Genomic DNA, 24,082 nt, shown 5'->3' with positions numbered 1-24,082 from the left:
AAAAAATGTCGGGTTTAGGGTGTTTTGATTTAATCGATTTTTTTTTGTTTTATTACTTAATTTTTATTTCCTTTTACAGTTTTAATTGGGCTTTTGGTAATTTAAACACTAAATTGTGTCATTCTAATTTTTCCCAAAAGGAGAGTGTCAATCTAGCAATATTTTTGCAAAATTGTGTCAATGTGGTCTATTTTCACAAATTAAAAAGACACAACCAATGGAGTTCATATGGTAAGAGAGTAGAGATTATTTTAACTACAATGTTCTTTTTTACAAAATGTTACAAGAATCTTTCAATATCACATTTGTATATCTTAAGAATCCTTTAGATACTAGAATCTAAAGCAAACACATACCACATATACAGATATACTGTTAAACCCTATATACCCCTCCACCCTAATGTTTTTTTTTTTTCCATACTCCAATTTTCGATGTTCCAATTTCCAAATTTCAGAAATTCCAAACGTTATCAAAATTCACCGGACCAGTTGAACAAGGACTGTGACCATGCCAAGAACTCGCAGTTAATTCGCTCTCCAATGAACCGGAATTCTCAAGATTCTTCTCAAATTGAGTTTCTTCACTGTCAAGCAACATCTTCAGCATGGAAGAATCGTCTTGCAGAGAAAGATGATCGTAGTCTAACGTAGAAACAATGTTTGGCATCAAGTTAGTCGATGAAGAACCAAACCTGGTAGCTTTAGAGTTGTCTTTAAGCTCGTCCACAAGACTCTTGTCGTCATCGGAGAAACAGGTCACGTGAGAAAACAAACAACCAACGGCGGTTCCAGCCAAAGAGTCTCGTCCTCTGCTCTTTAGATATGGAGAAGAATCCATCAACTGAGGTAAACCTCCCGGTTCAAATTTGTTAACCCCTGAACCGAACATCCTTAAACCGGATATATGCACCTTCGTACCATCTGCCCGTTTCTGAAACACACGACTAATAACAAATTCGTTCTGTATTCACATCCAACACAAAACAAAACCTCATGAATTAAAGTGTATATATATATATCAATCTTTCACAAAAAACAGAGAACTCTTACATATATGATATATATTACCTTAGCGGTTTTAGGGAGATTATCGATGGCATGTTCGCCTTCTAATCGATACTCATGCATGACCCAATTGGTTTTAACTCCTTTAGGAGCTCTTTCTTTATAGAAAACCAAAGTTTTCTTCATACCCACAAGAGATTTCCCTTTGAAAATCTCTTTATCTTTGCCAGTAGCTTTCCAATAACCAGCTTTAGTAGCCCGGTTCGTCCTTAAACCGGTCGGGTATTTTCGGTCATTTACGCAGAAGAAATACCACTCTTTCTCCCCAATCTTGGCCTTCCCTAGAAAGAAAACAGAGTGGTTCTAAGTTAAAGGAACAGAGAGATTTTTAGAAACCAAGAAAATAAATGACCTAATATAACTTACAAGGCAAGTCCCATGGCTCGACCTTGTTGAGATCAACTTCACCAATGGCTAAAGCAGAGAAGAAAGTGTCTAGAACCTTTGGTCTTAGATAGTGAGTTATGAGTTCTTCATCTGTTGGGTGGAATCTGAAACCAGGTGGCAAATCAATCTTCTCTGAATCTTCTACTTCTTCTCCTTTTACTATCTCCCCAATTCTTGATACCTTGTAGTCCATTTGAGCTGTAATCTTTTGTTTAATGGTTATACAGAAATAGATATTTTTGAAGAGAGGATAAAGTAATTTGAGCAGCCCAAGCTGGCAAGCTCTTATACTAGTTTATATTATTAACTCACAAATAATTTGGTCACTGTTTTGGTATCAAATGATTCTTTTTCTAAAACTATTTAAATCGCTATTATCCAAATGAAAAATATACACATACAGAGAAATAAAGTTATTATTTAATAATTTCTCACTTATAATTTGTTATGTATATACAAATATGATGTAGACTCGAACCAACCATAACATAAACATCGTTCCAAAGATATATTATAAAAATTGAATTTGGTGTAATGCTATATTTAGCTACTATTACGAAGATGCGTAGTTCAATAGGCAACTTTAGATGTTAATTTTGAAGATATTTTTTTCTTTTATTACAAAAACTTTCTGTTTCAAAAACTTTAATATGTAGCTCAAAGCTTTCATTTTGACCAGAAACATTTCACCTGTGGTTCCCCATCCATTCTGTTGATGCGATAAGAACAATCTTATCACATCACTGATGACGTTTTTGTCCATTCTTTAAACTAATTATTAATATCTATAAAAAAGAATAAAAATAACAATATTTATTTATATGATTATTGTATCGGTTGAAAAAAACATGTTTAGTTCTATATTGGGCAAGAGCTAGAGCTTGAGCTTGAGCTTGGAGCAATAATGACTGAGCCTTATATCTTAAGAAAATACTACAAGTAGAAGATTACGTCTAGAGTTTGAACTCTATATCATATGTACGTTGTGGGTTTTTTTTTATTGATTTATTAAATAATAATTATCATTCAAAATTGCATTAAGATACCTTGTGTTTTAGATATGTGTTGTATTCATCGAATTACTTTTTAAAGAAAACAACTAAGAAATTTTCAAATGAAAATAATAAGTAAACAAAATTTTCTATGAATGTGTTTCGACTATCGACTACAAGTTTCAACCGTAGTGGCAAGTAGCAATCTTCTTCTGATCTGATGGCTGGTATTTACTGTAGAGGGTCAACGTCATGATCTATATATATATAGATGAAAAGCCCGAGACCAAACATCAGACGTGGTTAGTGGTTCTCAACAATGGTCCTCAAATGGTAAGCACTAATCTTTGTTCTTAATTACTAATATAATCAAGTACTTAAAAAGTGGGGGTTGACCCGTTTCCTGGCACGAAACATGAATAAACGATTTGAAGTAAGTTACGTGTCGATGTGCTAAAGGGTATTAGACGATCTCTTTCATTGTTTTTGTTAGGCGACCTAATTTTTTGTGGATATTCACAAAAAATAACGTTTGTATATCAAGTGTGATTTTTTTTTGAGATTCTAGAAGGACATAAATCTTGCAACTAAAATTGTACTAGAGGGCCAATATGTGAGAAGATCAGCAAACTTCAATGTATGTGTGTGGACTTGGGATTTGAACGGCTTACCTCAAGATCAGCATAGGGTGCGATTTTAAGTTTGGCTTGTAATGAATGTTGTAGTTTGGTGCTAGTATGTCTTTTCTAATACAGAATTTGTAATTTTTAATGACATTTTACACTTAGATAAAAAATATTTTATTCAATAAAAAGAAAAACAAAATTTTTCCGCCAAAAAATTTCCGACATATTTTCCCGCCAAAAAAAATTTTTGTTTCGACAAAAAAAATTTCCGCCAAACAAAATTTACAAGGTGTTTAAAAGTTTTTATAAGGTAGAAACCTCATAAAAATCTTATAAACACCTTGTAAACGCTTTTACAAGATTTTGAAAAGAGTTTTAAAAGGTTTTTTAAACACCTTTTAAACGCTTTTACAAGGTTTTTATAAGGTTTTTAAAAGGTTTTCAAAATGTTTTTAAAAAAGATTTTAAAAGTTTTTAAACACCTTGTAAACGTTTTTACAAAGTTTTTAAAAGCGTTTACAAGGTTTTTAAAAGGTTTTTAAACACCTTGTAAAAACGTTTACAAGGTTTTTATAAAGTTTTTAAAAGGTTTTTAAACACTTTGTAAACAAATTTACAAGGTTTTTAAAAGCGTTTACAAGGTTTTTAAAAGGTATAAATTTCAAAAATTTGGCGGAAACAAATAATTTTTGACGGAAAATTTTTTCGATTTTGGCGAGAAAATATAATTTTTGACGGGAATTTTTATTTTATTTTGGCGGGAAAATTTTTCATTTTTGGCAGTAAAATTTTTTATTTTTTGAGGGAAAGTTTTTTTATTTTAGTGACTGTACATTCTTGTTGTCATTCAAAAATGGATAATTTGGTTATTTTGTACATAAAGAGGAGTAGTTTTAAAAATGGTAAATATGAAGGAGTATTTTAAAAAAGGATATGGAAAAAGAGGTATTTCTAAAAATGTCCCTTTTTAAAATTACTCCAAAAATAAAAATTAATACTTCTAAAAAAAAAATTATTTTTTAAAAATCTTCTATTGTCAAACAAATTGAATAAATAATATTTATATCCAACTGAACCATATTAATTATTTCGTTTTTGTTTGATTATTTATAATGATAAAAAAAATAATCGTTCACATATTTTTTTTAAGTAATTTATTTCAGAAAAACATGATAACGTTTTTGACATCACATTTAATTGGTATATTTCTTACTCCTTTGTAATATGTAAATTATTGACAGGTCAAAAAAATTTAGACAGAATAAATACAACTCACATTTTACATAACGACAATCATTTAAATTTTATATTAATTTTGGAGTAACATTATTATAATATTGTAAACATGAAACATTAGCCTAACTTCAACTCTGACCACTTGTTTGTTTATAACAAAATAGTAATTAAAATATAATAGTTTTGGATCTATACCGACCACTTACTCTTCTATAAGAGAGTTGACTTTTCTGTCTATCAAAAGGCCTCAAAGCAATCCCCAAAAGACCACATTTTGTCTCCATCATTAACTTATAATAACAACAAATCACAACAAACAACCAAACCCACATCATAGAATCATAAATCAGAATCTCTCCATTCATCAAAGAATCCTAAAAATGGTGAGAGAAAGAAGAAAGACGGAGAAAGTAGAAGAGAAGCAAGAACAAGATGTTGTAGATCAAGAAGAGAAGGTGAAGCCAAGGCAAAGAAGCGTGAGCAGAAGAAACATGCAATCTTTGGTGATCGGGCTCGTTGGAGCTGCGTTGACTCTTGGTGCTTATTCTCAGACGTATGTTGATCCTGGCAAATCTCTTGGTGCTGGCCTCTTCGTCCTCTTCTTTGGTTTGCTTGTCAGCGAAGGTTTCATCTCTCTTTGAAAACAATGTTTTTATATCAGAAAATCAATTTTTTTTTGGTTTATGTATGTTGCAAAAATCCATATATATGTGCATTTCGTTTCATTTTTATTTTCTTTCAATTGTTGGGATCTTGTACTTTTTAATTAATGTGACGAACCCCATAATGCTTTTTACGATCTTTTTTTTTTTGTCTTGTAATTAAGAATATATATGTTTTGATTTTTGAGAACAGATTTGAGAAGAAAATGCACCAAACATAATTTTAATCCTATATGATATGTATGCCTTAATGTCTGTCTACACACAAGCAATATGAACGGAATGATACTTTTCGACATGTTGGGCTAAAGAGTTGACTTTGACTTGTAGTTGGTATAACTTAGCGACAAGTGACAACACAACAAAAGATTGTGAAGAAAAATGTCCGGGCCGTAGATCATTTTGGGTTAATTAGACTCATTATTGGGCCGCCTTGTTATAATTCTATTGTATTTATATGAACACATATCTATATTATTATTTTTGAAATACATTTTAGTTTATACCTTTTTCGTTTTGCTTATTTAATATCTTTTATTTACAACGTTAACTCCTAAAACAATTCCATAAATAACATTGCAGAAAAATTCAAATACTAAATTTTCTTAAATTGACCAACATTTGTTACATTTATTGTCAAAAAATCTTAACAACATCTATACATTATGATTTTTCCAAAACCAACTCTACCCATTAAAGTTTTAACCCATTAAATCCCGAAAACTATTTTTATGAATGCTACAATCTCTCAAATTTAAATGTATACAACAGATTTGTCAAAAAAAAAATTATAATCTCCATAATTATATTAACATTAATGAATTTCCTAGACCGAAAATCCAATTTTAGAATGATTAGAAAACCAATATTCACAAATATTTAACTTTAGCAAGAGGACAAACATTTCATTCAGTATATATTTTATTTAGAAAATGAATATCTATATATACATAATGGTTTGAATTAACATTAGTATAAATATAAAATATTATTAATTCGGTCTTGAAACACGGGTTAAATCCTCATTTAATTATTTGGCCAATACTACTAATATTAGAATATAAAAAATATTAAATCAGGTAATTTAACTAAAATTTTGTAAAACAATTAAATCATTGATAATATTGTGACTTAATGAGACAATAGCTTATAAATTAGATAATTATGTATTTAATTCCCTTATTATTGTTCTAATAATTAATAATCCAAACAAAATTAATTAAACAAAACAAACTAAATATAATTAAAAAAAAATTAAATATTAGTTTTTAAAAAATTGTTCCGCGTGTACCACGGGTTAATATCTAGTAATTTTTTAATTTTCATCACACTTGTCTTTTTAAACATGCATATCTCGTCATGTTTAAATATGCCATCATCATATTATTCTCATAGCATAAGGACTTTGGAAACATCATCTTCATAAGCTGTGTTTGAACTATAAAATCATTGTTGACTTTCAAATTGTGGAAAAGTATTAGTATATATTTATTGGTTGAAGAACATAGATAAAGTAACGAGAGGAGCTTGAAGATTAAAATAAACTAAAAAAAAAGAGAAAATACGTATAATTTGTGTGTATTTTTTTGTTTAGTAACAACACTTAACTTGCATCTTTTACCTTTTAGCTTCACAAAGTGGTGTTGTTTGACTATATACAGCTATCATTGTGGTTTTCTCTTGGTCAGTAGTAGTACATAAACAACATAAATAGCTAAATATTCACGTTTTTAATATGATTCGAAGATTGCTTTAGGTTCTTGCGTACGATCATAGTTAGTATATATACATATTTTTTATTAGAATTAAATCTAGCTTAAGCTTTGGTGATATTTGAACAATTTTATTTTGGCACCGACATAATTAGCTGAAAAAGCGTCATGTCAAAGTCAATATTTCCCAACCACCATGCTTCATACATGTGAGAATGGGGTACTAGTGTTCTACCAAATTTGAGTATAGATTAAGACTTCGCATATTGGTAAAACGTGCAAAAACATTTGCATGTCGCATTTTACATGATATTGTTTACTAACAGTCAATAAAAGCGCCAATATATTTTCAAGATCTTCTTCGTCAAATATGTTTATGATCCACATTGTTACAATATGTTTATGATCCATATTTTCAGTAATTATTGTATTACACTTTTCTAATTGAAAGAGTTAAAAGAGTTTTCGTAACGTTACCAGAAACTTATTTTTTTTGTAATTAAATAATATTTTAAACTCAGATCAAAGAGATTCAACTTCTTCCAAACATGTAAATCAATACTCAACCAAACGAGATGTTCGAAACCAAAACTTCTTAATTAAATAGGTCCATTGATTGACCATTTGATATCTTTAACACTATACATACCAATTTTTTTTATTTTATCTTTAAAATGGTCTCACCATATTAGAGAACTAGTTATGATCAGTTTCGCCTATGGGAGGTCCAAACTCCCAACGCAGAATAATTTAAAAAATAAAACCTTAGGCAAATATACCCAAAGTGTAATATTCAGCCACTTTATGTTTAATGTGTTTCTTCGGTATGTACATGTTTGATATTAAAACGTATTTGCGCTTGCGCCAATTGAATATTTTGGTTAGATGGAAATCACTATTAATTGGCTTGTAATTTCTATTTACGTTATCAAGTACGTACGTTATACTATTTAATTTTCTTTACGTAAGAGATGTTAGTACCAGTTAATATCTAACTAGCTCAACATATTGGAGTAGTCCTACGCTTCTGTTAACCAAATCGAACCGAGTCAGGTTTTTGGGTTATAAGTTTTTTTTTTTAAATGGTTACCAAAATTAAACCATAAATAAATTTGGTTTGGTTTGGTTCACTTCTAGGCATTTAATTTCGAAACCAAAGTCGAATAAATTTTAATTAAATTTTTCAAAATACAATGATATTTATTAAATTTGGAAATTTTCTGTTATTTTCAATAATTATATTCAGTGTTATAGAAAACCGATTTAGTTTTGGTATAAATCCTTCTAATTTTAGTATAATCTGGTCTTAAAAAACAATAGTCTGAGATCGATAGGTTTTGCTAGAACCGGATCGAACCAAAAAAATTGGATAACCGACTCATATTAAAAATATGACAATCTTTTCAGCCGAGAGAACCAAAAATTATGAATGTCGGTTCAGTTGGATTGAGTTTGGTATTCTTAGTTCGTATCAAAATCGTATTGCTATATTCGACTATTCATAGTTACGGTTAATTGCTTCACCAATCATATTTAAAATATTTTATTTATCTTTTAGTAAAAGTTTAGAAACTTTTCGGTTTTTGTGCTTCTCAATTCTGATTTATCTTAAACTAGATTTTAATACGCGAACAAAGATTGCAAAATTTTCTTGTGATGGTGTAAAACTATCGTGCCTTTTTGAAAGAAAGATGAAGAATGAATAACTTTTCTAAATTGGGTTTTGAGACCATTTAATAACCCAATTTAGAAAAACAAAATTGGCGTGCCATGTTGATGACTTCAATACGTGGGCTTAAAAACTGTCTATATCACCAAATTTATTACAACTTTTTTATCTTTTTTTTTTCCTCTTAATTTTTTTTTCCAACCAAACTATAAATATTAAAATAGAACTCCAAGATTGGTTGCCCAAACAGGAGAAAACGAGTTTACAAAGGTAGATTCTGAAGGTAGAGATCGTGAAGATCGAGCTAGGCAATCGGCTCTGACATTAGCGTCTCATAGAATCCTGGTGAGGGTGAAGGAGGTATATGAACTTCAAAGCAGTGAGAAATCCTCCAGCAGATTAGAAAAAGCCGGCCAGTCTTCCGGCGTCTGCACCATCGCCGTTAGCTCTACGCTATCCGTCTCAAAAGCATGACAATCGACTCCAGCCACCAGTAAAGACTCCATAGCCCAGATCAGCGTTTGTAATTCTGCATGTAGAGATGATATACTACCACGGTGACTCCGTGCTCCCAACAGGATCGTTGTAAGCTCTCCATTGCAGCACCACCAGCCCAGACCCTGGTAGGGATCTGTACCTTTCCAAGAACCATCAAATTGGCATCGGGGAGAGGAACCCCTGACCTCCGAAAAAGACGGAGGATCCAGATAATTCACTGAGTAAGACTTGGCCTTCTCCCACAATAATTTATCTGTAGCCGCTTGATTCAAAATCTCAAGAGATTCTACCTCAATACCCTGGAAAACCTTTTTATTCATATCTTTCCAAACTGACCAAATAATCCAAGGTAGTTGAATGCCGATATCCGAGACCCCGGATTGCGAAGACGCTCGCCAAAAAACAAAGTCTAAATTCGCATAAATCGATGTGTATGGAAAACCCCCTTGGTCCATCCGTATAGGCGACAACTCCCAAATACATCGAGACCTAGGGCACTCAAAGAGCGCATGGTTTATAGTTTCCACTGCAGAATCGCATCTCTTACACACGGTGTCACAACGAACACCCCGATGTGCAAGACGCTCCAACACAGGTAGAGTACCCGAACCAATCTGCCAAAAAAAGTGTTGGATCTTGGACGGTACATCAAGTTTCCACGATTGGGCCCGCAAAGCCGTACACGTCGGCCCATACTCTACATCCATAATTAATTCCCGAGCTAACCGGTAACCTGATTTGACCGAATATTTCCCAGATTTAGTATAATGCCATATTAATCTATCCGGTTGATGAGTTCTACTAACCGGCATACTCTGGATTAGTTGTATATCCCCCGGATCAAAAAACTCCTCCAATGTAGGTAGATGGCAATTCTTAGTCTCCGGGTTAATTAAATGATTAACCATTAAACTCGGAAGCCACAACCTCCCTCGGCCATTCGCCGGTCTAGGGCGAATATCCGGTATCCATGGATCATGCCAAACCGAAATGGAATTGCCAGAGCCTACCGCCCATCGCGCCCCCTGCTCCACCAATCCTTTGATGGAATAAATACTTCTCCAAGCAAAGGACGGATTATATGGTTTTTTTGTCATAAGAGGATGTTTGTTCCTGAAATATCGACTTTTCATCACCTTAGCCATTAAAGACGTTGGGTATTGAATTAGACGCCAAAACTGTTTGGCCAACATAGCCTCATTAAATTGTTCCAGAGCTCGGAAGCCAAGTCCCCCTTCAGCTTTATCTTTACATAGTTTGTCCCACGCAACCCAATGCATACCATGTGCTTTATCATTGGACTTCCACCAGAAAGTGGAAATTGCACTTGTTAATTTAGATGTTAGTTCCTGAGGTAGCTTATAACACGACATAACATGGGTAGGTAATGCCAAAGCCACTGATTTAATCATAATTTCCTTGCCACCCTTCGACAAACACTTTGCAGACCAGCCATTAACACGATCATCTAGCCGATCCTTAACGTAGCTAAACACCTTAGTTTTCGATCCTTGAAGATTCTCAGGAATACCCAAGTAAGAACCCATGCCACCCTCCTTAGAAATCCCAATAACTAACTTTAACTGGGATCAAATATCCGGAGTAACCTTTTTGCCAAACATAATAGATGATTTAGCCAGATTGACCTCTTGACCTGAAGCTCTGCCATAGGTACCGATTATATCCATAACCGTCCTACATTCCTGGGCAGTTGCTTTGCAAAAGAACAGACTATCATCCGCAAACAGCAAATGCGAGACAGTAGGACTACCACGGGCGATGGTAATACCCGTCAATTTTTCCTCCCTTTCAGCCTTCTTAATATTAGCTATCAAGACCTCTGTGCAAAGAATAAATAAATATGGAGATAGAGGGTCCCTTTGTCGTAACCCCCTCTAAGGTCTAATAAAACCTCTGGGCTGACCATTCAGAAGAACTTGGTACGACACTGACGATACACACCACATAATCCACGAAATCCATCTCCTATCGAATCCTAACTTGACCAAAACCGCCTCCAGAAAATCCCACTCTACCCGATCATATGCCTTACTCATATCCGTTTTAAATGCCAAAAATCCCGAATTACACCTACTATTAGAATTTAATCCGTGAAACATCTCTTGAGCCACCAGGATGTTATCAGTAATTAACCGTCCAGAAACAAAAGCTGATTGAGTTTCTGAAACCAAACGAGGCAATAGACGTTTCAGACGGTAACACAACACTTTTGAAATAATCTTATAGCTCACATTACATAAGCTTATAGGTCTAAACTCCGCCATCCGCTGAGGCCGATCCACTTTCAGAATAAGACAAATATTGGTCTCATTTAGAAGCGGATCAAAACTGCCAGTGCGAAAAAACTCTTTAATTAGAGCCACTAAATCCCCTTTGAGAGAAGACCAAAATCTTTGGAAAAACAAAGCTGTCATCCCATCAGGACCTGGAGTTTTCTCCGGATGCATAGCAAACAGAGCTTGTCTGACTTCCCTTTCCGAGATATCCCTGATAAGATCTCTGTTCATACCTGCCATAACAATCGGATCAATTGCTTGTAGCATCTCAGAAATACCTCCACCGTCGGATTTCTTGAACAGATCCTCAAAATATGTTGTAGCTATATGTTCCATACCCGACGCTGAATCATCCCAAACGTTATTGGCACCAAATAAACCAATTATCCTATTCCGAACCCGCCTTTGTTTAGTGGATGCGTGAAAATATGAAGTGTTTTTATCCCCAACCCTTAGCCAAAATTTTCTGCTCTTTTGTTGCCAATAAATCTCCTCATCCCGGTATGCCTCTTTCAATTTCCTCTCAATTCCTCGAATATCTTCCAGCGAAACCGAGTCATCCATCTTCGCATCATGCAGAGCAGTCTTCAAAGAAGAAATAATTGATGGGCCAGTACTGACATTATTTTTCCTCCACCAGGAAATCGAATTCCTACAATTCCTTAATTTATCAACAAAACCCGGAATCCTAAAATTCCGGGGCCGATTCCAACCAGACTCGACCGCTCCAGCCAAGCCCTCCTTACCCAGCCACCGCTTATCAAACCGAAATTGTCTCTGTCTCCTCCAGACCGCCGTCAAACAAGTTGCTAAAATTGGACTATGATCAGAACCAATCATCTCCAAATACTCTACTTTCGAATTGGGATAGAGGGCGTGCCAGTCTTCATTACCTAAAGCCCGATCAAGTCGGCAACGAATCACTTGATTATTACACTGATTCCCACGCCAGGATAATTGATCCCCATAACATGGAAATTCAAGCATCCCAATATCCTTAATCATTGAGATAAAAGGTTTGAAGGAATTAGCTGACCGCAGGGCACCACCCTGCTTCTCATGGTTACCAATTAATTCATTAAAGTTTCCAATAATAAACCAAGGATCAATACGAAAAGATCCAATGTCCGTTAATTTATCCCACACTTTTCCGCGATGTTGGAGAACCGGGTCACCATAAACAAAAGAAAAATATACCAATTGATGATCAAGAACAGCTTTTGTATCAATTATACGGTCATTATGAAATAGAACAGAAAGATTTATTTCATCCTTATAAAATAAAACCAAACCACCACTAGCCCCTCGGGGTTCAACAGTAAACATTTTATTATAGCCAAATTTTGATTGAAATTTTTGTAAATAAGAAAAACATTTCTTTGTCTCTGATAAAAACAAAATATTTGGTCGATGCTTCCTCCACAAATCACCCAAATAATTCTCTGTCAGATCAACCCCAATGCCCTGACAGTTCCAACTTAGGACCTTCACGGTTTAGCCGGCGGTTTCGGGAGAGCCCCCATCCCTATCGTTGCTGGTCTTATACCAATGCCAGCCGGTTTTCCATCCACATCCTTGTTCCCTTGTTTTCCCATCCCATTCTGTTTGTTACCTTCACCTGCAGGTTTAGATAAAGCTTTAGCTAGCAAACGTTTACCAGGGGAAGCTAAAATCAAACCAGGCTTCCTAACTAGTTTCTTAGGCAGAGAAGTAGGCCTCCTCGACCCCTCAATTCTCGTACGACTGATATTAACTTCTTGCAAAGCAGCCTGTACTACATTCACATCCAAATCAAACATTAAGGATGGTGAGGAAGTACCTTTCGGGTCCTCCACATTGGGGATAACATCACCCGAACCCAAGTCTCCCAAACCCGCATTCACCTGGTCGAGCGCAATCTCACCCTCTTCTGGAAGGTTACCATGTGAGGTAACACCCTCCTCGAGAAGATCATCAGTCGCTTCATCAAACTCAGAATCAACCAAAACCGCAGTAGTCCCATGAGGAGGAGAACTCTCCCTAGCTATTCCTTGTTGAGCAATTCCTTGATCAACCACGTCAGGATCAACACCAAGAACCCCTTGTGACTGCTTCTCTATGAAACCGCTTTTTGCCTTGTACAACGGTTTCGGCCAAGCTTTCCCTTTCCCCTTGCGGTTAAGGGGGAAGGAATTAGCCTGTCCCATGTATCCTCCATGACCCCTCTGAGTCTTCCGCTTATCTCCTGACCCGCTTGCAACTGCACTGTACGTCCGTTTCTGTTCCCTCCCTGAGCCATGGTGACGAACCTGATGAAACAAACCGGAACTACCCGCCCCAGCAGAAAACTCATAAGCTTGGAAGTGCAAAGCTCTCTTTACTACCTTTCTAGGCTTCTCCCAGCCCCCATCATTGTGGAAAACCCCTTGATTCCCCATCCCTTGTTGTCGTTGAACACCTCTCTTATCAACGATGCTCAAACACGTGACTTCCACCAGCTTTAATCAACTCTGGACAACTCTTCTCATCATGGGTAAGACGAGAGCAATTTTCACAATAGTCGGATAGTTTCTCATACTCAAGAGTCACCACCACTTCATCTCCAGATTCGAACGACACCAACAGCTTGAAAACAATAGGATTGAAGCCATTTACCGTAACACAAACGCTCCCAGATTCTTCATCAATATCTCGGATTATACCAATCTTCTTGCCAATGGCCTCCAAAGTAGCAACCTCCCACAGATGCATCGGAATGCCAGAAACTCTCACCCAAAAGTTGATGGCAGATGGATAAGTAGGAGATACAATGGGCTCCCACTTAACCAAGGAAAGCATCCAACTATCAAAATGGTAAGGACCATTCTGAAGAACCCCTTGAAGATCATCCGTATCCGCAAAATTGAATTGGAAAGTTCCTTGACCCAAATCAGCTCCCACCACTTTGTCTTCAAGCTTCCATATCTTGGGCATGGTGGATAGCAAAGACTCAATCCGTTGCACCCCTGGATTCATCAGTCTCCCTATGAGTGTGAGATCAAACTGTTGAATCCTCTGAGCCGAGACCGAGTTTGATATTTTCACAACTTCTGTACGCATCAGCGAACCCTTGCCCTTCATAATCGCTGATTGAGACATTGAAGAAATCACTAGCCTCAAAAACCAAGCTCTATCCGCTACTAACCACCGCAAATCACCACTGAAAGAAATTAGAAGGAAGTGAGAAAATGAAAGATGGTGTTGTCGAGTAAAACCCAGTCCCCAGATAAATACCCCTATATCAATCCTGATACGCTGATATAATTCCGGAGATACTCCAATCAACCAAAGACGAAATCTAAAATCCACAATCATAGCCCAAACAAATCCCAATGCGCGTATCAGCTGAGGATAACATCCTGAAAACCAGAGAACCAACCCCAAAACTCCCATAAATGATATCTCCGTTTTTAAGACCAACACACCCCAAACAGAATCCAAAATCGGAAACGAACCTTCAAACCCGATTCTACCAATATCCTCGAATCGAGTCGAGATATCCAGCCATGCCAAATCTCCAAATCCCAATCGCATCGAATCTCCATTAAAAGAAATAAGATCCCAAACTGGAGGGAGATTCGATTCAAAAATCAGGATCAGATATTCGGTCTGACCCCAACAATCCTCCCTCACCGGAGATTGGGAAAGACCCTCTTTCCGTCTCCCAAACTCGTCGAAGCCACTCATTCAAAAAGCGAATCGAATCGCCGAGGTCGCCATCCGTTACGATTTAATTTTTTTTAACAAACTAAAAATTTTCTTTTAAATTTATTGTGATTTCATTTTATTGTGGCCTAATCAAAGCTAACCAAAAAAATATTGCGCATCAAATGTCTAAGAGTATTTGGTCAAATATATATATATATATATATATATATATATATATATAAATTCCACCTAAAATTGATAAATGGGCGCATACAATATATATATATATATATATATATATCTATTTCACTTAAAATTGGCATACAAAATTTCATGATTTATTTCATCTAAAATTATAATTTGTCTATGGGGTTGCAAGTGCACAATTAACTGTCTAAAATTATAATTTTGTTTTTACCTCAAAAGACCACACGACTGCTGCAATGCACAATTATAATCACTTCAAAATTTCATGGTTTATTTCATTTAAGGGTCCGAATGGTGACAACAGATTTGGTTGTGCGGGACAAATGATTTGACAGTGCGGTACGGTTTAACTGCGGTTCGTGCGGGAAAATATAGTTGCGGGACAACTGCGATTAATACAAAATAAGCGGTGCAAAGTAAAGTCTGATTGGTGAAAAATAATTTGCGGTGCGGATATTATATTGTTTTATTAATTTAATTATTTCTTTTAATTTATTTGTATTAATAAATAAATATTTTAAATTTTGTATATATATATATATGATTATTAGACCAATAATTATATGAATAAATTAAAAATACAAATAATTAATATAATTATAAATTATTATCTGCTTTGTGTTAATAGATATATTAAGAACTTTATGTTGGTTATTAACTTGTACTTAGCATAAAGTTATTTCTTAAAATCTAGTTATTACTTTTTTTATTGATAAAAACAAAAATCCATTAAATTTATTTTGTTTTATTGTTAAAAAAATAAACAATTATTTTGTTCAGTGCGTTATTGGCAAAACCGCTACATAATAGACAGTTCTAAAAACTAACTGCAGTCCACTTGATAATACACAGCATGAAATACGCACTCAACTTTTTCTTTTTACTTTTTCAATAACGCAAATAACATCAATTGTGTGTGAATGGTAGAAAATTTGCGTTATTGATAAAGTTACAAAAAACGCCCCGCACTTATGTTCTCCATTCACGACCTAAATTATAATTTTTTTTTACTTTTAAAGAAATTGGTTGTAATATTTAAGTAAACTTTTACTTTTTAAAAAATGGTCAATAACTTTAAAAGATGAATCAATTACGAGAAAACCATTTTCTCTTGTGGCATGTACATGTTTACGCCTTTGTGGAACGGTTTATTGATTTGCTATTCGTTGTCCATGGGAGAAGACGACTTTGCTCCGCTCACATAATTACGTGATTTACATTTTTTTTTTTGTAAAAAACAAGAATTGGAGAGGCCGGAGAGAGAGAAAAGAGAGTTCGTCATCTTCAATTCTTCTTCCGTTTTGATAATTTCTTTAAGCATGTTTGAATAGTGTATTTATTGGATTTAAAAAGATGATCAAAAAAGGGGGGAGATGATTGGTGGCGATTTCAGAGTATATTAGATTCATGTTTAGTTTGCACTATACTTTAGTTCTAAGTTTTTTTTAATGCATTAAGTTAGCCTCATGAACCAACTATGATTACAAGAAGATATGTTTCGATAGATGCTTGCATATATACTCGAACCTAGTTTAGATGTTTGTCGTGTCATAAGAAGCACATACCACTTACTTATGGAAATGTATGGACAATAATAATTAAACTTAATTTAAATGCTTTGACCTATACATTTTTGTTTGTGTAAGTTGAGTAACAAAGTATAAAGATTTTAGATGATTAACTTATGAGCTATAGGTTAATTTTTTTTAGTAGTAAAGAAACTAACCCTAAGATTTCCTAAATAGATAAATCTAAGAAATCGTGACACAACAAAAGTATTTAGTACTAGTTATTAGGGATACAATATCTTACATTAGAAGTTGAGTAGGATCTTAAGTGGTATATATAAGATATGAGCCTCTCCACTCATAACCAATTGGTACGACTGAAGAAGCATTACGCTTGATCCATGTTATTAGATGGATATACCGTAAAAGGCCTTGGAGAAGGCACGAGGAAGCAAATAGCTTAGAGGAAGTCGTGAACGACTTTAGAAACTTATGATCAACTTTGGATCAGGAACGACATAAGTCGTTGAAAAGCATATAGCTTAAAGAAGTAATGGTGACTTGACCAGATCGACTAAGATGGCCTGCAGAAAAATGAAAAAATGCACACATATGGAGGAGTCTCGAGTCGAGAGCCGTCGGAGCTGGTTCGTGTTGGACCAGCGGCAACAGAGCTTTTCTTCGTTGGAAGGCGGGCTGTGACTTGGCAGAATCTCGGAGAGATCATGTCACCATCAACGTCAACAGTAGTGAGGATGGAAGATCTCGTGTTGGTGATATCATGAGGTGAGAGAAGGTTGTCCCGTAGAAGAGGAAGTCGATGATTTTTTTTTTTTTTGAGAAAGTAGTGAAAACAAAAAAAACAAAAAGATGGAGAAGCTCAATAGCTTAGGGAAGGCATGGGTTAAGGAGTTTAATTGTTAGATCTAAACTCAAGCATAACCTGCTCTGAATGATATATAAGCTTGAATGATAGAAGCACTTTTGGCTGTAAAATAATAAAAAAATTATAAAAGAAGAAGTACTTGGCTTAGATTCAGAGGTCTAAGATGGTAGACTTAAATAAAAAAGAAGCTCGATGGCTTAGATTCAGAGGTTCATGATGAACTTGAATGTTTAAACACTTGGCTTAAAAACAAAATTAAACAAAAGAAGCACATAGCTTAGAAACAGGAAAGGAGCCGATCGTTAGATCATTGTGGCTCTGATACCATATATAGAAAGGTTGATGAGAGATGAACACCTTAGTATTTAGGAAATAGTATATTGATAATCATAATCATAAGTTTTAGGTTACATAGAATTATATAGTACAATAGTTTCCTAAACTATAATGATTGCAAATACATAAATATCAAAATAATAAATATAGAATATATTGTTATTAATCTTGTGTTCTTCTAGATCTCTCTATACGCTCCCTCAAGCTCAAGGTGCCATGGAGTGAAGCCGAAGTGATGGCTTGAGATTGACCATAGATAACGACGTAATTGGGCCGATTGAAGAAGAAAAACTGAACCGTCGACGTTCTTTGCCGCCATAAACTTTTTGTATTAGGATATAATATCCCACATTGGAAGTTGAGTGGATCTTAAGTGGTATATATAAGATATGAGCATCTCCACTCATTGCCAATTGATTTTGAGTTGGAAGCCCATAATCTAATATGATATCAAAGCCTGGTCCGCACATGCTCAACCCAATCCACAATCGTCCCGGCTCAATAGTTGGCCCAACGATTCATGCCCGAACATACCGAGATTGATGCTTAGAAGAACCATTATCTCGAGGAGGGGTATTAGGAATACAATATCCCACATTGGAAGTTGAGTAGAATCGTAAGTGGTATATGTAAGATATGTGCCTCTCCACTCATTGCCAATTGGTTTTGAGTTGAAAGCACACAATCTAATACTAGTAATACTTACTTTTGATAGATTTATAAAATAACGTACTACTTTCTTTATGGAATCGATTCTTAAATACTGCAATCAATTAACTGTGGACTTGCAACAGTCGTAGGTTCTTTTGAGGTAAAAGTTTTAAAACGAAAACCACGCACATCAGTTACGCTCATAGATGATAGGAAGAGAAAACTTTCATAGTCATATGCTAAGTCATAAATTAATCAAATATAAAATTGTGAGTTAATATAAGATCCGAAGCAAGAAAAAGACAAAAGCATCAATAAAGTTATTTTTATCACCTAAGACTCCATATAAATCGTCATCCTAATAGTGAGCTTCCTAATGACGTGCTTAGAAAATCATGATTCCAACTTCCAAGTTTGGATCAATTCTCAAAAGTCAATTATAAGAACTAATTATGCTTTATAAGCTTCTTTGTGGAGGTCTGTTACGATTCACATTTAGATCAAACTCATATATAAAACACATACGACTACCAAATTGAAACATGTCAAAAATATCACCAAAAAGCTTAAATTCAAGAATTTAATAATATCATGTCAATTAACGAAAAATTGCGGATAAGTATCAACTTTTCATTCGACTTGGAGATGAGAAATGAAAAATATGTACAGTCTCATCTGAACTACAAAATAAGAGATCATGACTAAATACAAGAACATCCTTAAATAAGTTAAATCACATTTTGAGGAAAATGATGATCGTAGCTGAAGATACACATGTCAACTTCCAACACTGTAACAAAATGGTGAAGGGTGAGAATTAAGAGTAATTTGAAATTGAAAAGAATCAAAACAAAAAAAAATAAATTACTATAGGCTTTTATAAAACATTTTTTAAACCATATATAACAATTGATATATACCATTTTTATGAAAAAGATGAAAAAATAAGATAATAATCTCAGGTAATATACGTATATATATGTCAAATATAATGATTTTTAAAAAAAATTAATATTCATTTTAAAAAACCATAATGGGCTGGGCCAATGTCTTACATATTTCTGATCCAATTATAAAACGGGGAAAAAGAAGAGGTTGCCGGATCCAGTCATGAAGCTCGGATCTTGTGTAAACTCAAGGTCCACGGCCTAGCGACACCACCGAAGAATCAAAGATCAACAGCAGAAGAAACCCGATTCCCACCATCGACATCTTTCCTCCAGTGGACCACTTAAGCTACAAACCTCCCATAAAGTTAATCCCTCCGACAAACCAGATCGACGATGTCAGATCCCGACCTAGCAACATGATTATTGCATCTAACCCTTCTCTTCCAGATCCGGACTCCCCAATTTCCCAGAGCATAAACCCTTCAATCTAGACGGGTGGAAGCTAATCGCGGCAAGACAAAAGATTGATGGCTCAGACAAAACTTCTGAACACGGAGTCCACGACCGCCATCCAAGATCCAAAAGAGACCTACTGTTAACCATCTCGTCACACAGCAAAACCCACCATATCCTTCCCGACTTCCGCCGTAACCGCAGATTCTAGGAGGACGGTTGAGCCGTGAGAAACTCTGAAGCTAACCATCCGACGTTTTCAAACTGGGGCTCGACTACAAAGCTCCTCTTCCGTCTGACCATATCCACAACTACATCGGCATGTATACACATCACACTGCCACTGACGGAGAAGATAGTCTATTCACCATTGAATCTTCGATGCTAACCTCGACCACTTGACATGAAAACCAAATAGCTAAACTACTAGGATGGAGGGAGAGGAAATCGCGACGCCGGAGAGAAAACGACAGTTGGAAAAATCCTCTCCCTCAGATCTGAAAAAAACGGCTAGGATTTTCTTTAGGTGAGACAAGAGATCGTTTCTACCTGTCAAAGGCTTTTTTTACCTCAAATATAATGATTTCTTCCACCATTTGTACAACTGCACTACTTCAACTGCATCTATCATTCCAAGTATATATTTAAACATCTGTCGTTTTTCCTATTTGTAAGAAAATCAATATTTATTACAAATATTTTGAATCTGTAATAGTTTGTCATTGTGAAACTGGTTATGATTTTTAGAGTACTCATCGCATGCATGCATGGACAAATTTATCGTCTTAAGCAGTTTGAGACTGAAAGACTAATGTCACACACCACCTGAACAATGATATAATACACTAGTGTGTTACGATCGTATTTTCTTTGCAAAATTTGAATATTTACAAAGATTAATAAATAACTAATTCTTAACAATACATGCAATCATTTTCCCATACTATTTTTGTTTTCCACATTCAAGAGTCAATAGTAATTTAATTTATGTTTTTAATTTTATAAAAAAATCATAAATCTTTTCTTTTTTTTGAACAAACAACCAAAACAAAAAATCATAAATCAATATTATAATTTTCTAGATAAAAGACAAATTATTGTGTAATAAAAAAAAACCAAAATTATGAGTGGCCAGATTTTTCGATATATTCAAAAGGAAATCTAGTGTGATATTAGAAAATTCACTTCTTTCTTTTTAATTTTTATCTTTGATTTTTCATCAAATTAATGTTATATGTAAACTGTGTTTCTCAGAATTGGCTCTTCCGACCTATTAATCTAAAAAGACTGTTAATAAAAAGGATAATTTACCTGTGATTTCCGGTTTTATTGACTTATTGTGATTTATGAAAAAAATGTATTAAACATATAAAACTCACAATTAGTCAATACAAAATTTCATCAAACAGCTGTACCCATTTTTGTCCAATGACATATCTACAGTCTTATGAAAAGTCTCAACCGTTCTTCATCAGTTCTGCTACGAATACAAATGTAGCTCCAATTTATATAACAAATGAAGAAAAGTAATAAAAACCAAGAGATACAATATATATTTTATAACATAAAATTGTTAGCAGTAAAACTGGACCATAAGATAATGCATATAAATTCTCACATTATTATCCAGATAATATTATTTATTGAGCTCTAAATCGTCTGTCTCAAACACTCAAACCCTCGTCACTCATCAAATGTAAATGCTATTGCAAATCGTGTCTCCGTATGATTACTCTTTCACCTTTAAATATAATAAATACTTTCTCATACTATACCAAAAAAAATAAAAAAAAATAAAATCTATAATGTTACAGTATCACTATCACATCTACTAATATCTGATACGCATTTATTTCAATTTCTTGAGTGACCTTTACGATAGATTCCTACTCATTTTTGACAATTTTTTCTTTGATCCAACTCTTAAATTTGACATTCACCACTCCTTTTTTTTCGTTTTCGTCGGTTCTTCTAAATATGTTAAAACCCTTTTAAAAAAGAACTAAAATTAAAAGAGTATTAGTGAAAGACCAATAAGCAGTTGCATGGACCCTGATTGATTCATTACCGCTAAATACTTTGTCTGAATGACTGAATCCTCCTTCCTATTTATACCACTCTCTTCTTCTTCTTCTTCTTTAGTTTCATCACACACCAAAACTACTCACATCTCCGTTTTGACGAAAACACCCTTTTGCTTCTCTCTCTCTCTCTCTCTCTCCTTTACATGTTGTGATTTGCTTTGCTTCACAACATGGGCGTTTTAGTAATCTCGGTTCTTGTGGTTCAGCTCCTAGTGTTTTCCGTTTGCGTTCAAGGCGGCTACCGTCGTGGAGGCGGCCACCATCCCGGTGGCCACATGGGACCTTGGACCAATGCTCATGCCACTTTTTACGGCGGCGGTGATGCTTCCGGGACTATGGGTACCTCATCGATATCTCCAATAAAAATTTCGTTTCATTTATTACTTGGATCACAGTGATCACCCTCTTATTAACATGCAAAAAATTATAACGGCTAATCATGAAATTATTTACAAGATACTATATTATATAAACAAAACTCGATTTTAAATCTAAATTTGTACGCTTACGCTTACACATTAAATTTTTCCATATGAATTAAAGTCTCAATTGTTTCAAATGTCCATTTTTCATAGCCAAAAGAAGTAATAATGTCCATGTTAATGGTTAGAAACATTACTTTAGCCTAATGGAACTAAATTAGGTGGAGCGTGCGGGTACGGGAATCTATACAGCCAAGGTTACGGACTAGAGACGGCGGCGCTGAGCACGTCGTTATTCGATCAGGGACTAAGCTGTGGAGCGTGTTTCGAGCTGATGTGTGTCAACGATCCTCAATGGTGCATAAAAGGCCGATCCATTGTGGTCACCGCCACTAACTTTTGTCCTCCTGGTGGTGCATGCGACCCTCCCAACCACCATTTCGATCTTTCTCAGCCGATCTACGAGAAAATTGCTCTGTACAAGTCCGGAATCATTCCTGTTATGTACAGAAGGTACTAATTCTATTTAAACAGTCACAATTTAGTGTTCATGTACAGAACTGAACTATACGTGTAGTGGTTTATGAATATTACACATTGAACACTTGTTTAGAACCGTTAATATTAAAGAAAAATAAACATTTATTAAGAAATATAAATCGTATCTTTGAAATTTGCTTACACTTTTTAGGTAGATCTCCTTTTTGACTTAGAGATATATATAGTCAAATTTACTAGTCGAATATTTGAAATGAAACTAATCGTTAAGGCAAGACTAAGATTAAAGTTGTGTACTTATTTAGAAACATATGGACTTCTCTATACGTAAGACTTTTGTCTTAACTCTTAACTGGTTTTGTCTTGTTTTATTTTATTTTTTTTCTTTTCATTATTTTTCTTGTAACTTTTCTAGACTAATGAAGGCAAAGTTATCATATTTCTTCTTACCGTTTTTAATTATTGTTTATGACTTTTCATAGAACATATGTTGCAAACCCACAAAAAAACGCGTATATTGAAACATTTATAATCAGCTTTTGGTCCTATATATAAATTACACATTTAATACTTTTGGACCAGTTGATACATGTGGTAGAAATATATGTAGGGTATTATTAAATAGACCCAAAACTGAATAATAGTGACATACCGAACTTCTTAGACTCCTAGTGGTGAGCGCTTTCCCGTGAACTTATGAATCTTTGTTGAAATATTAATAGGGTTCGGTGCAAGAGAAGTGGTGGGATAAGGTTCGCGATCAACGGCCATTCATACTTTAACTTGGTGCTGGTCACAAACGTGGGTGGAGCCGGGGACGTACACTCGGTCTCTATGAAAGGGTCGAGGACAAGATGGCAATTAATGTCAAGAAACTGGGGACAAAATTGGCAAAGCAACTCTTACCTCAATGGTCAAAGTCTGTCGTTTGTTGTCACCACAAGTGATCGTCGAAGTGTCGTGTCGTACAATGTTGCACCTTCCAGTTGGTCCTTTGGCCAGACCTACACCGGAGGGCAGTTTCGTTATTAATTATACATTAACCGGTTCGGTTTGGTTATGTAATGTTTTTTTTTCCGTTTCCAAGTTGGGGACTCTTTTTTGGTAACCAATTGAGATTGGGACTGATAGTGATATGTGCGAATATGTGTGGGAACGAGAGAAAAGAAAGAGATATAATTCTCGTGTTATAATATAAGAAAATGAAAGTGATGTTATGTATTTGCTTTTCTTAATTTGTGTTATGAAAACATGAATTTTTTTTTCTGCCAACTAATTCTTCTTCTTTACTAGGAAAAAAAAAAAAAATTAAAACCACTAATTCTTCAAAGAAAA

General features: G+C 34.7%; 3 protein-coding genes across 3 annotated transcripts; 2 read left to right on the top strand and 1 right to left on the bottom strand.

The window, feature by feature from the left end:
- Positions 1 to 229: 229 nt before the first annotated feature.
- Positions 230 to 1,964, bottom strand: LOC104790544 (NAC domain-containing protein 59-like). Its single transcript, XM_010516319.3, has 3 exons — positions 1,434 to 1,964; positions 1,071 to 1,348; positions 230 to 963 (listed from the first exon to the last, which is right to left on the bottom strand). Exons 1-3 carry the CDS (start codon positions 1,645 to 1,647, stop codon positions 454 to 456), a joined length of 1,002 nt encoding a protein of 333 aa, XP_010514621.1. The 5' UTR covers positions 1,648 to 1,964; the 3' UTR covers positions 230 to 453.
- Positions 1,965 to 4,518: 2,554 nt separating this feature from the next.
- Positions 4,519 to 5,109, top strand: LOC109133475 (uncharacterized). Its single transcript, XM_019246685.2, has one exon. The coding sequence runs from the start codon at positions 4,689 to 4,691 to the stop codon at positions 4,947 to 4,949; it is 261 nt and encodes an 86-aa protein (XP_019102230.1). The 5' UTR covers positions 4,519 to 4,688; the 3' UTR covers positions 4,950 to 5,109.
- Positions 5,110 to 21,607: 16,498 nt separating this feature from the next.
- On the top strand, positions 21,608 to 24,019 carry LOC104790543 (expansin-A5). The gene is made up of 3 exons (XM_010516318.3): positions 21,608 to 22,166; positions 22,471 to 22,762; positions 23,470 to 24,019. The coding sequence occupies exons 1-3, from the start codon at positions 21,998 to 22,000 to the stop codon at positions 23,777 to 23,779; spliced, it is 771 nt and encodes a 256-aa protein (XP_010514620.1). The 5' UTR covers positions 21,608 to 21,997; the 3' UTR covers positions 23,780 to 24,019.
- Positions 24,020 to 24,082: the final 63 nt, after the last annotated feature.

Source organism: Camelina sativa, chromosome 6 (assembly GCF_030686135.1).
Source record: "Camelina sativa cultivar CO46 ecotype springtype chromosome 6, ASM3068613v1".
NCBI classification, from domain to species: Eukaryota; Viridiplantae; Streptophyta; class Magnoliopsida; order Brassicales; family Brassicaceae; genus Camelina; species Camelina sativa.
The sequence above is the reverse complement of the archived record's forward strand: the minus strand, read 5'-3'. Positions and strand labels throughout refer to the sequence as shown.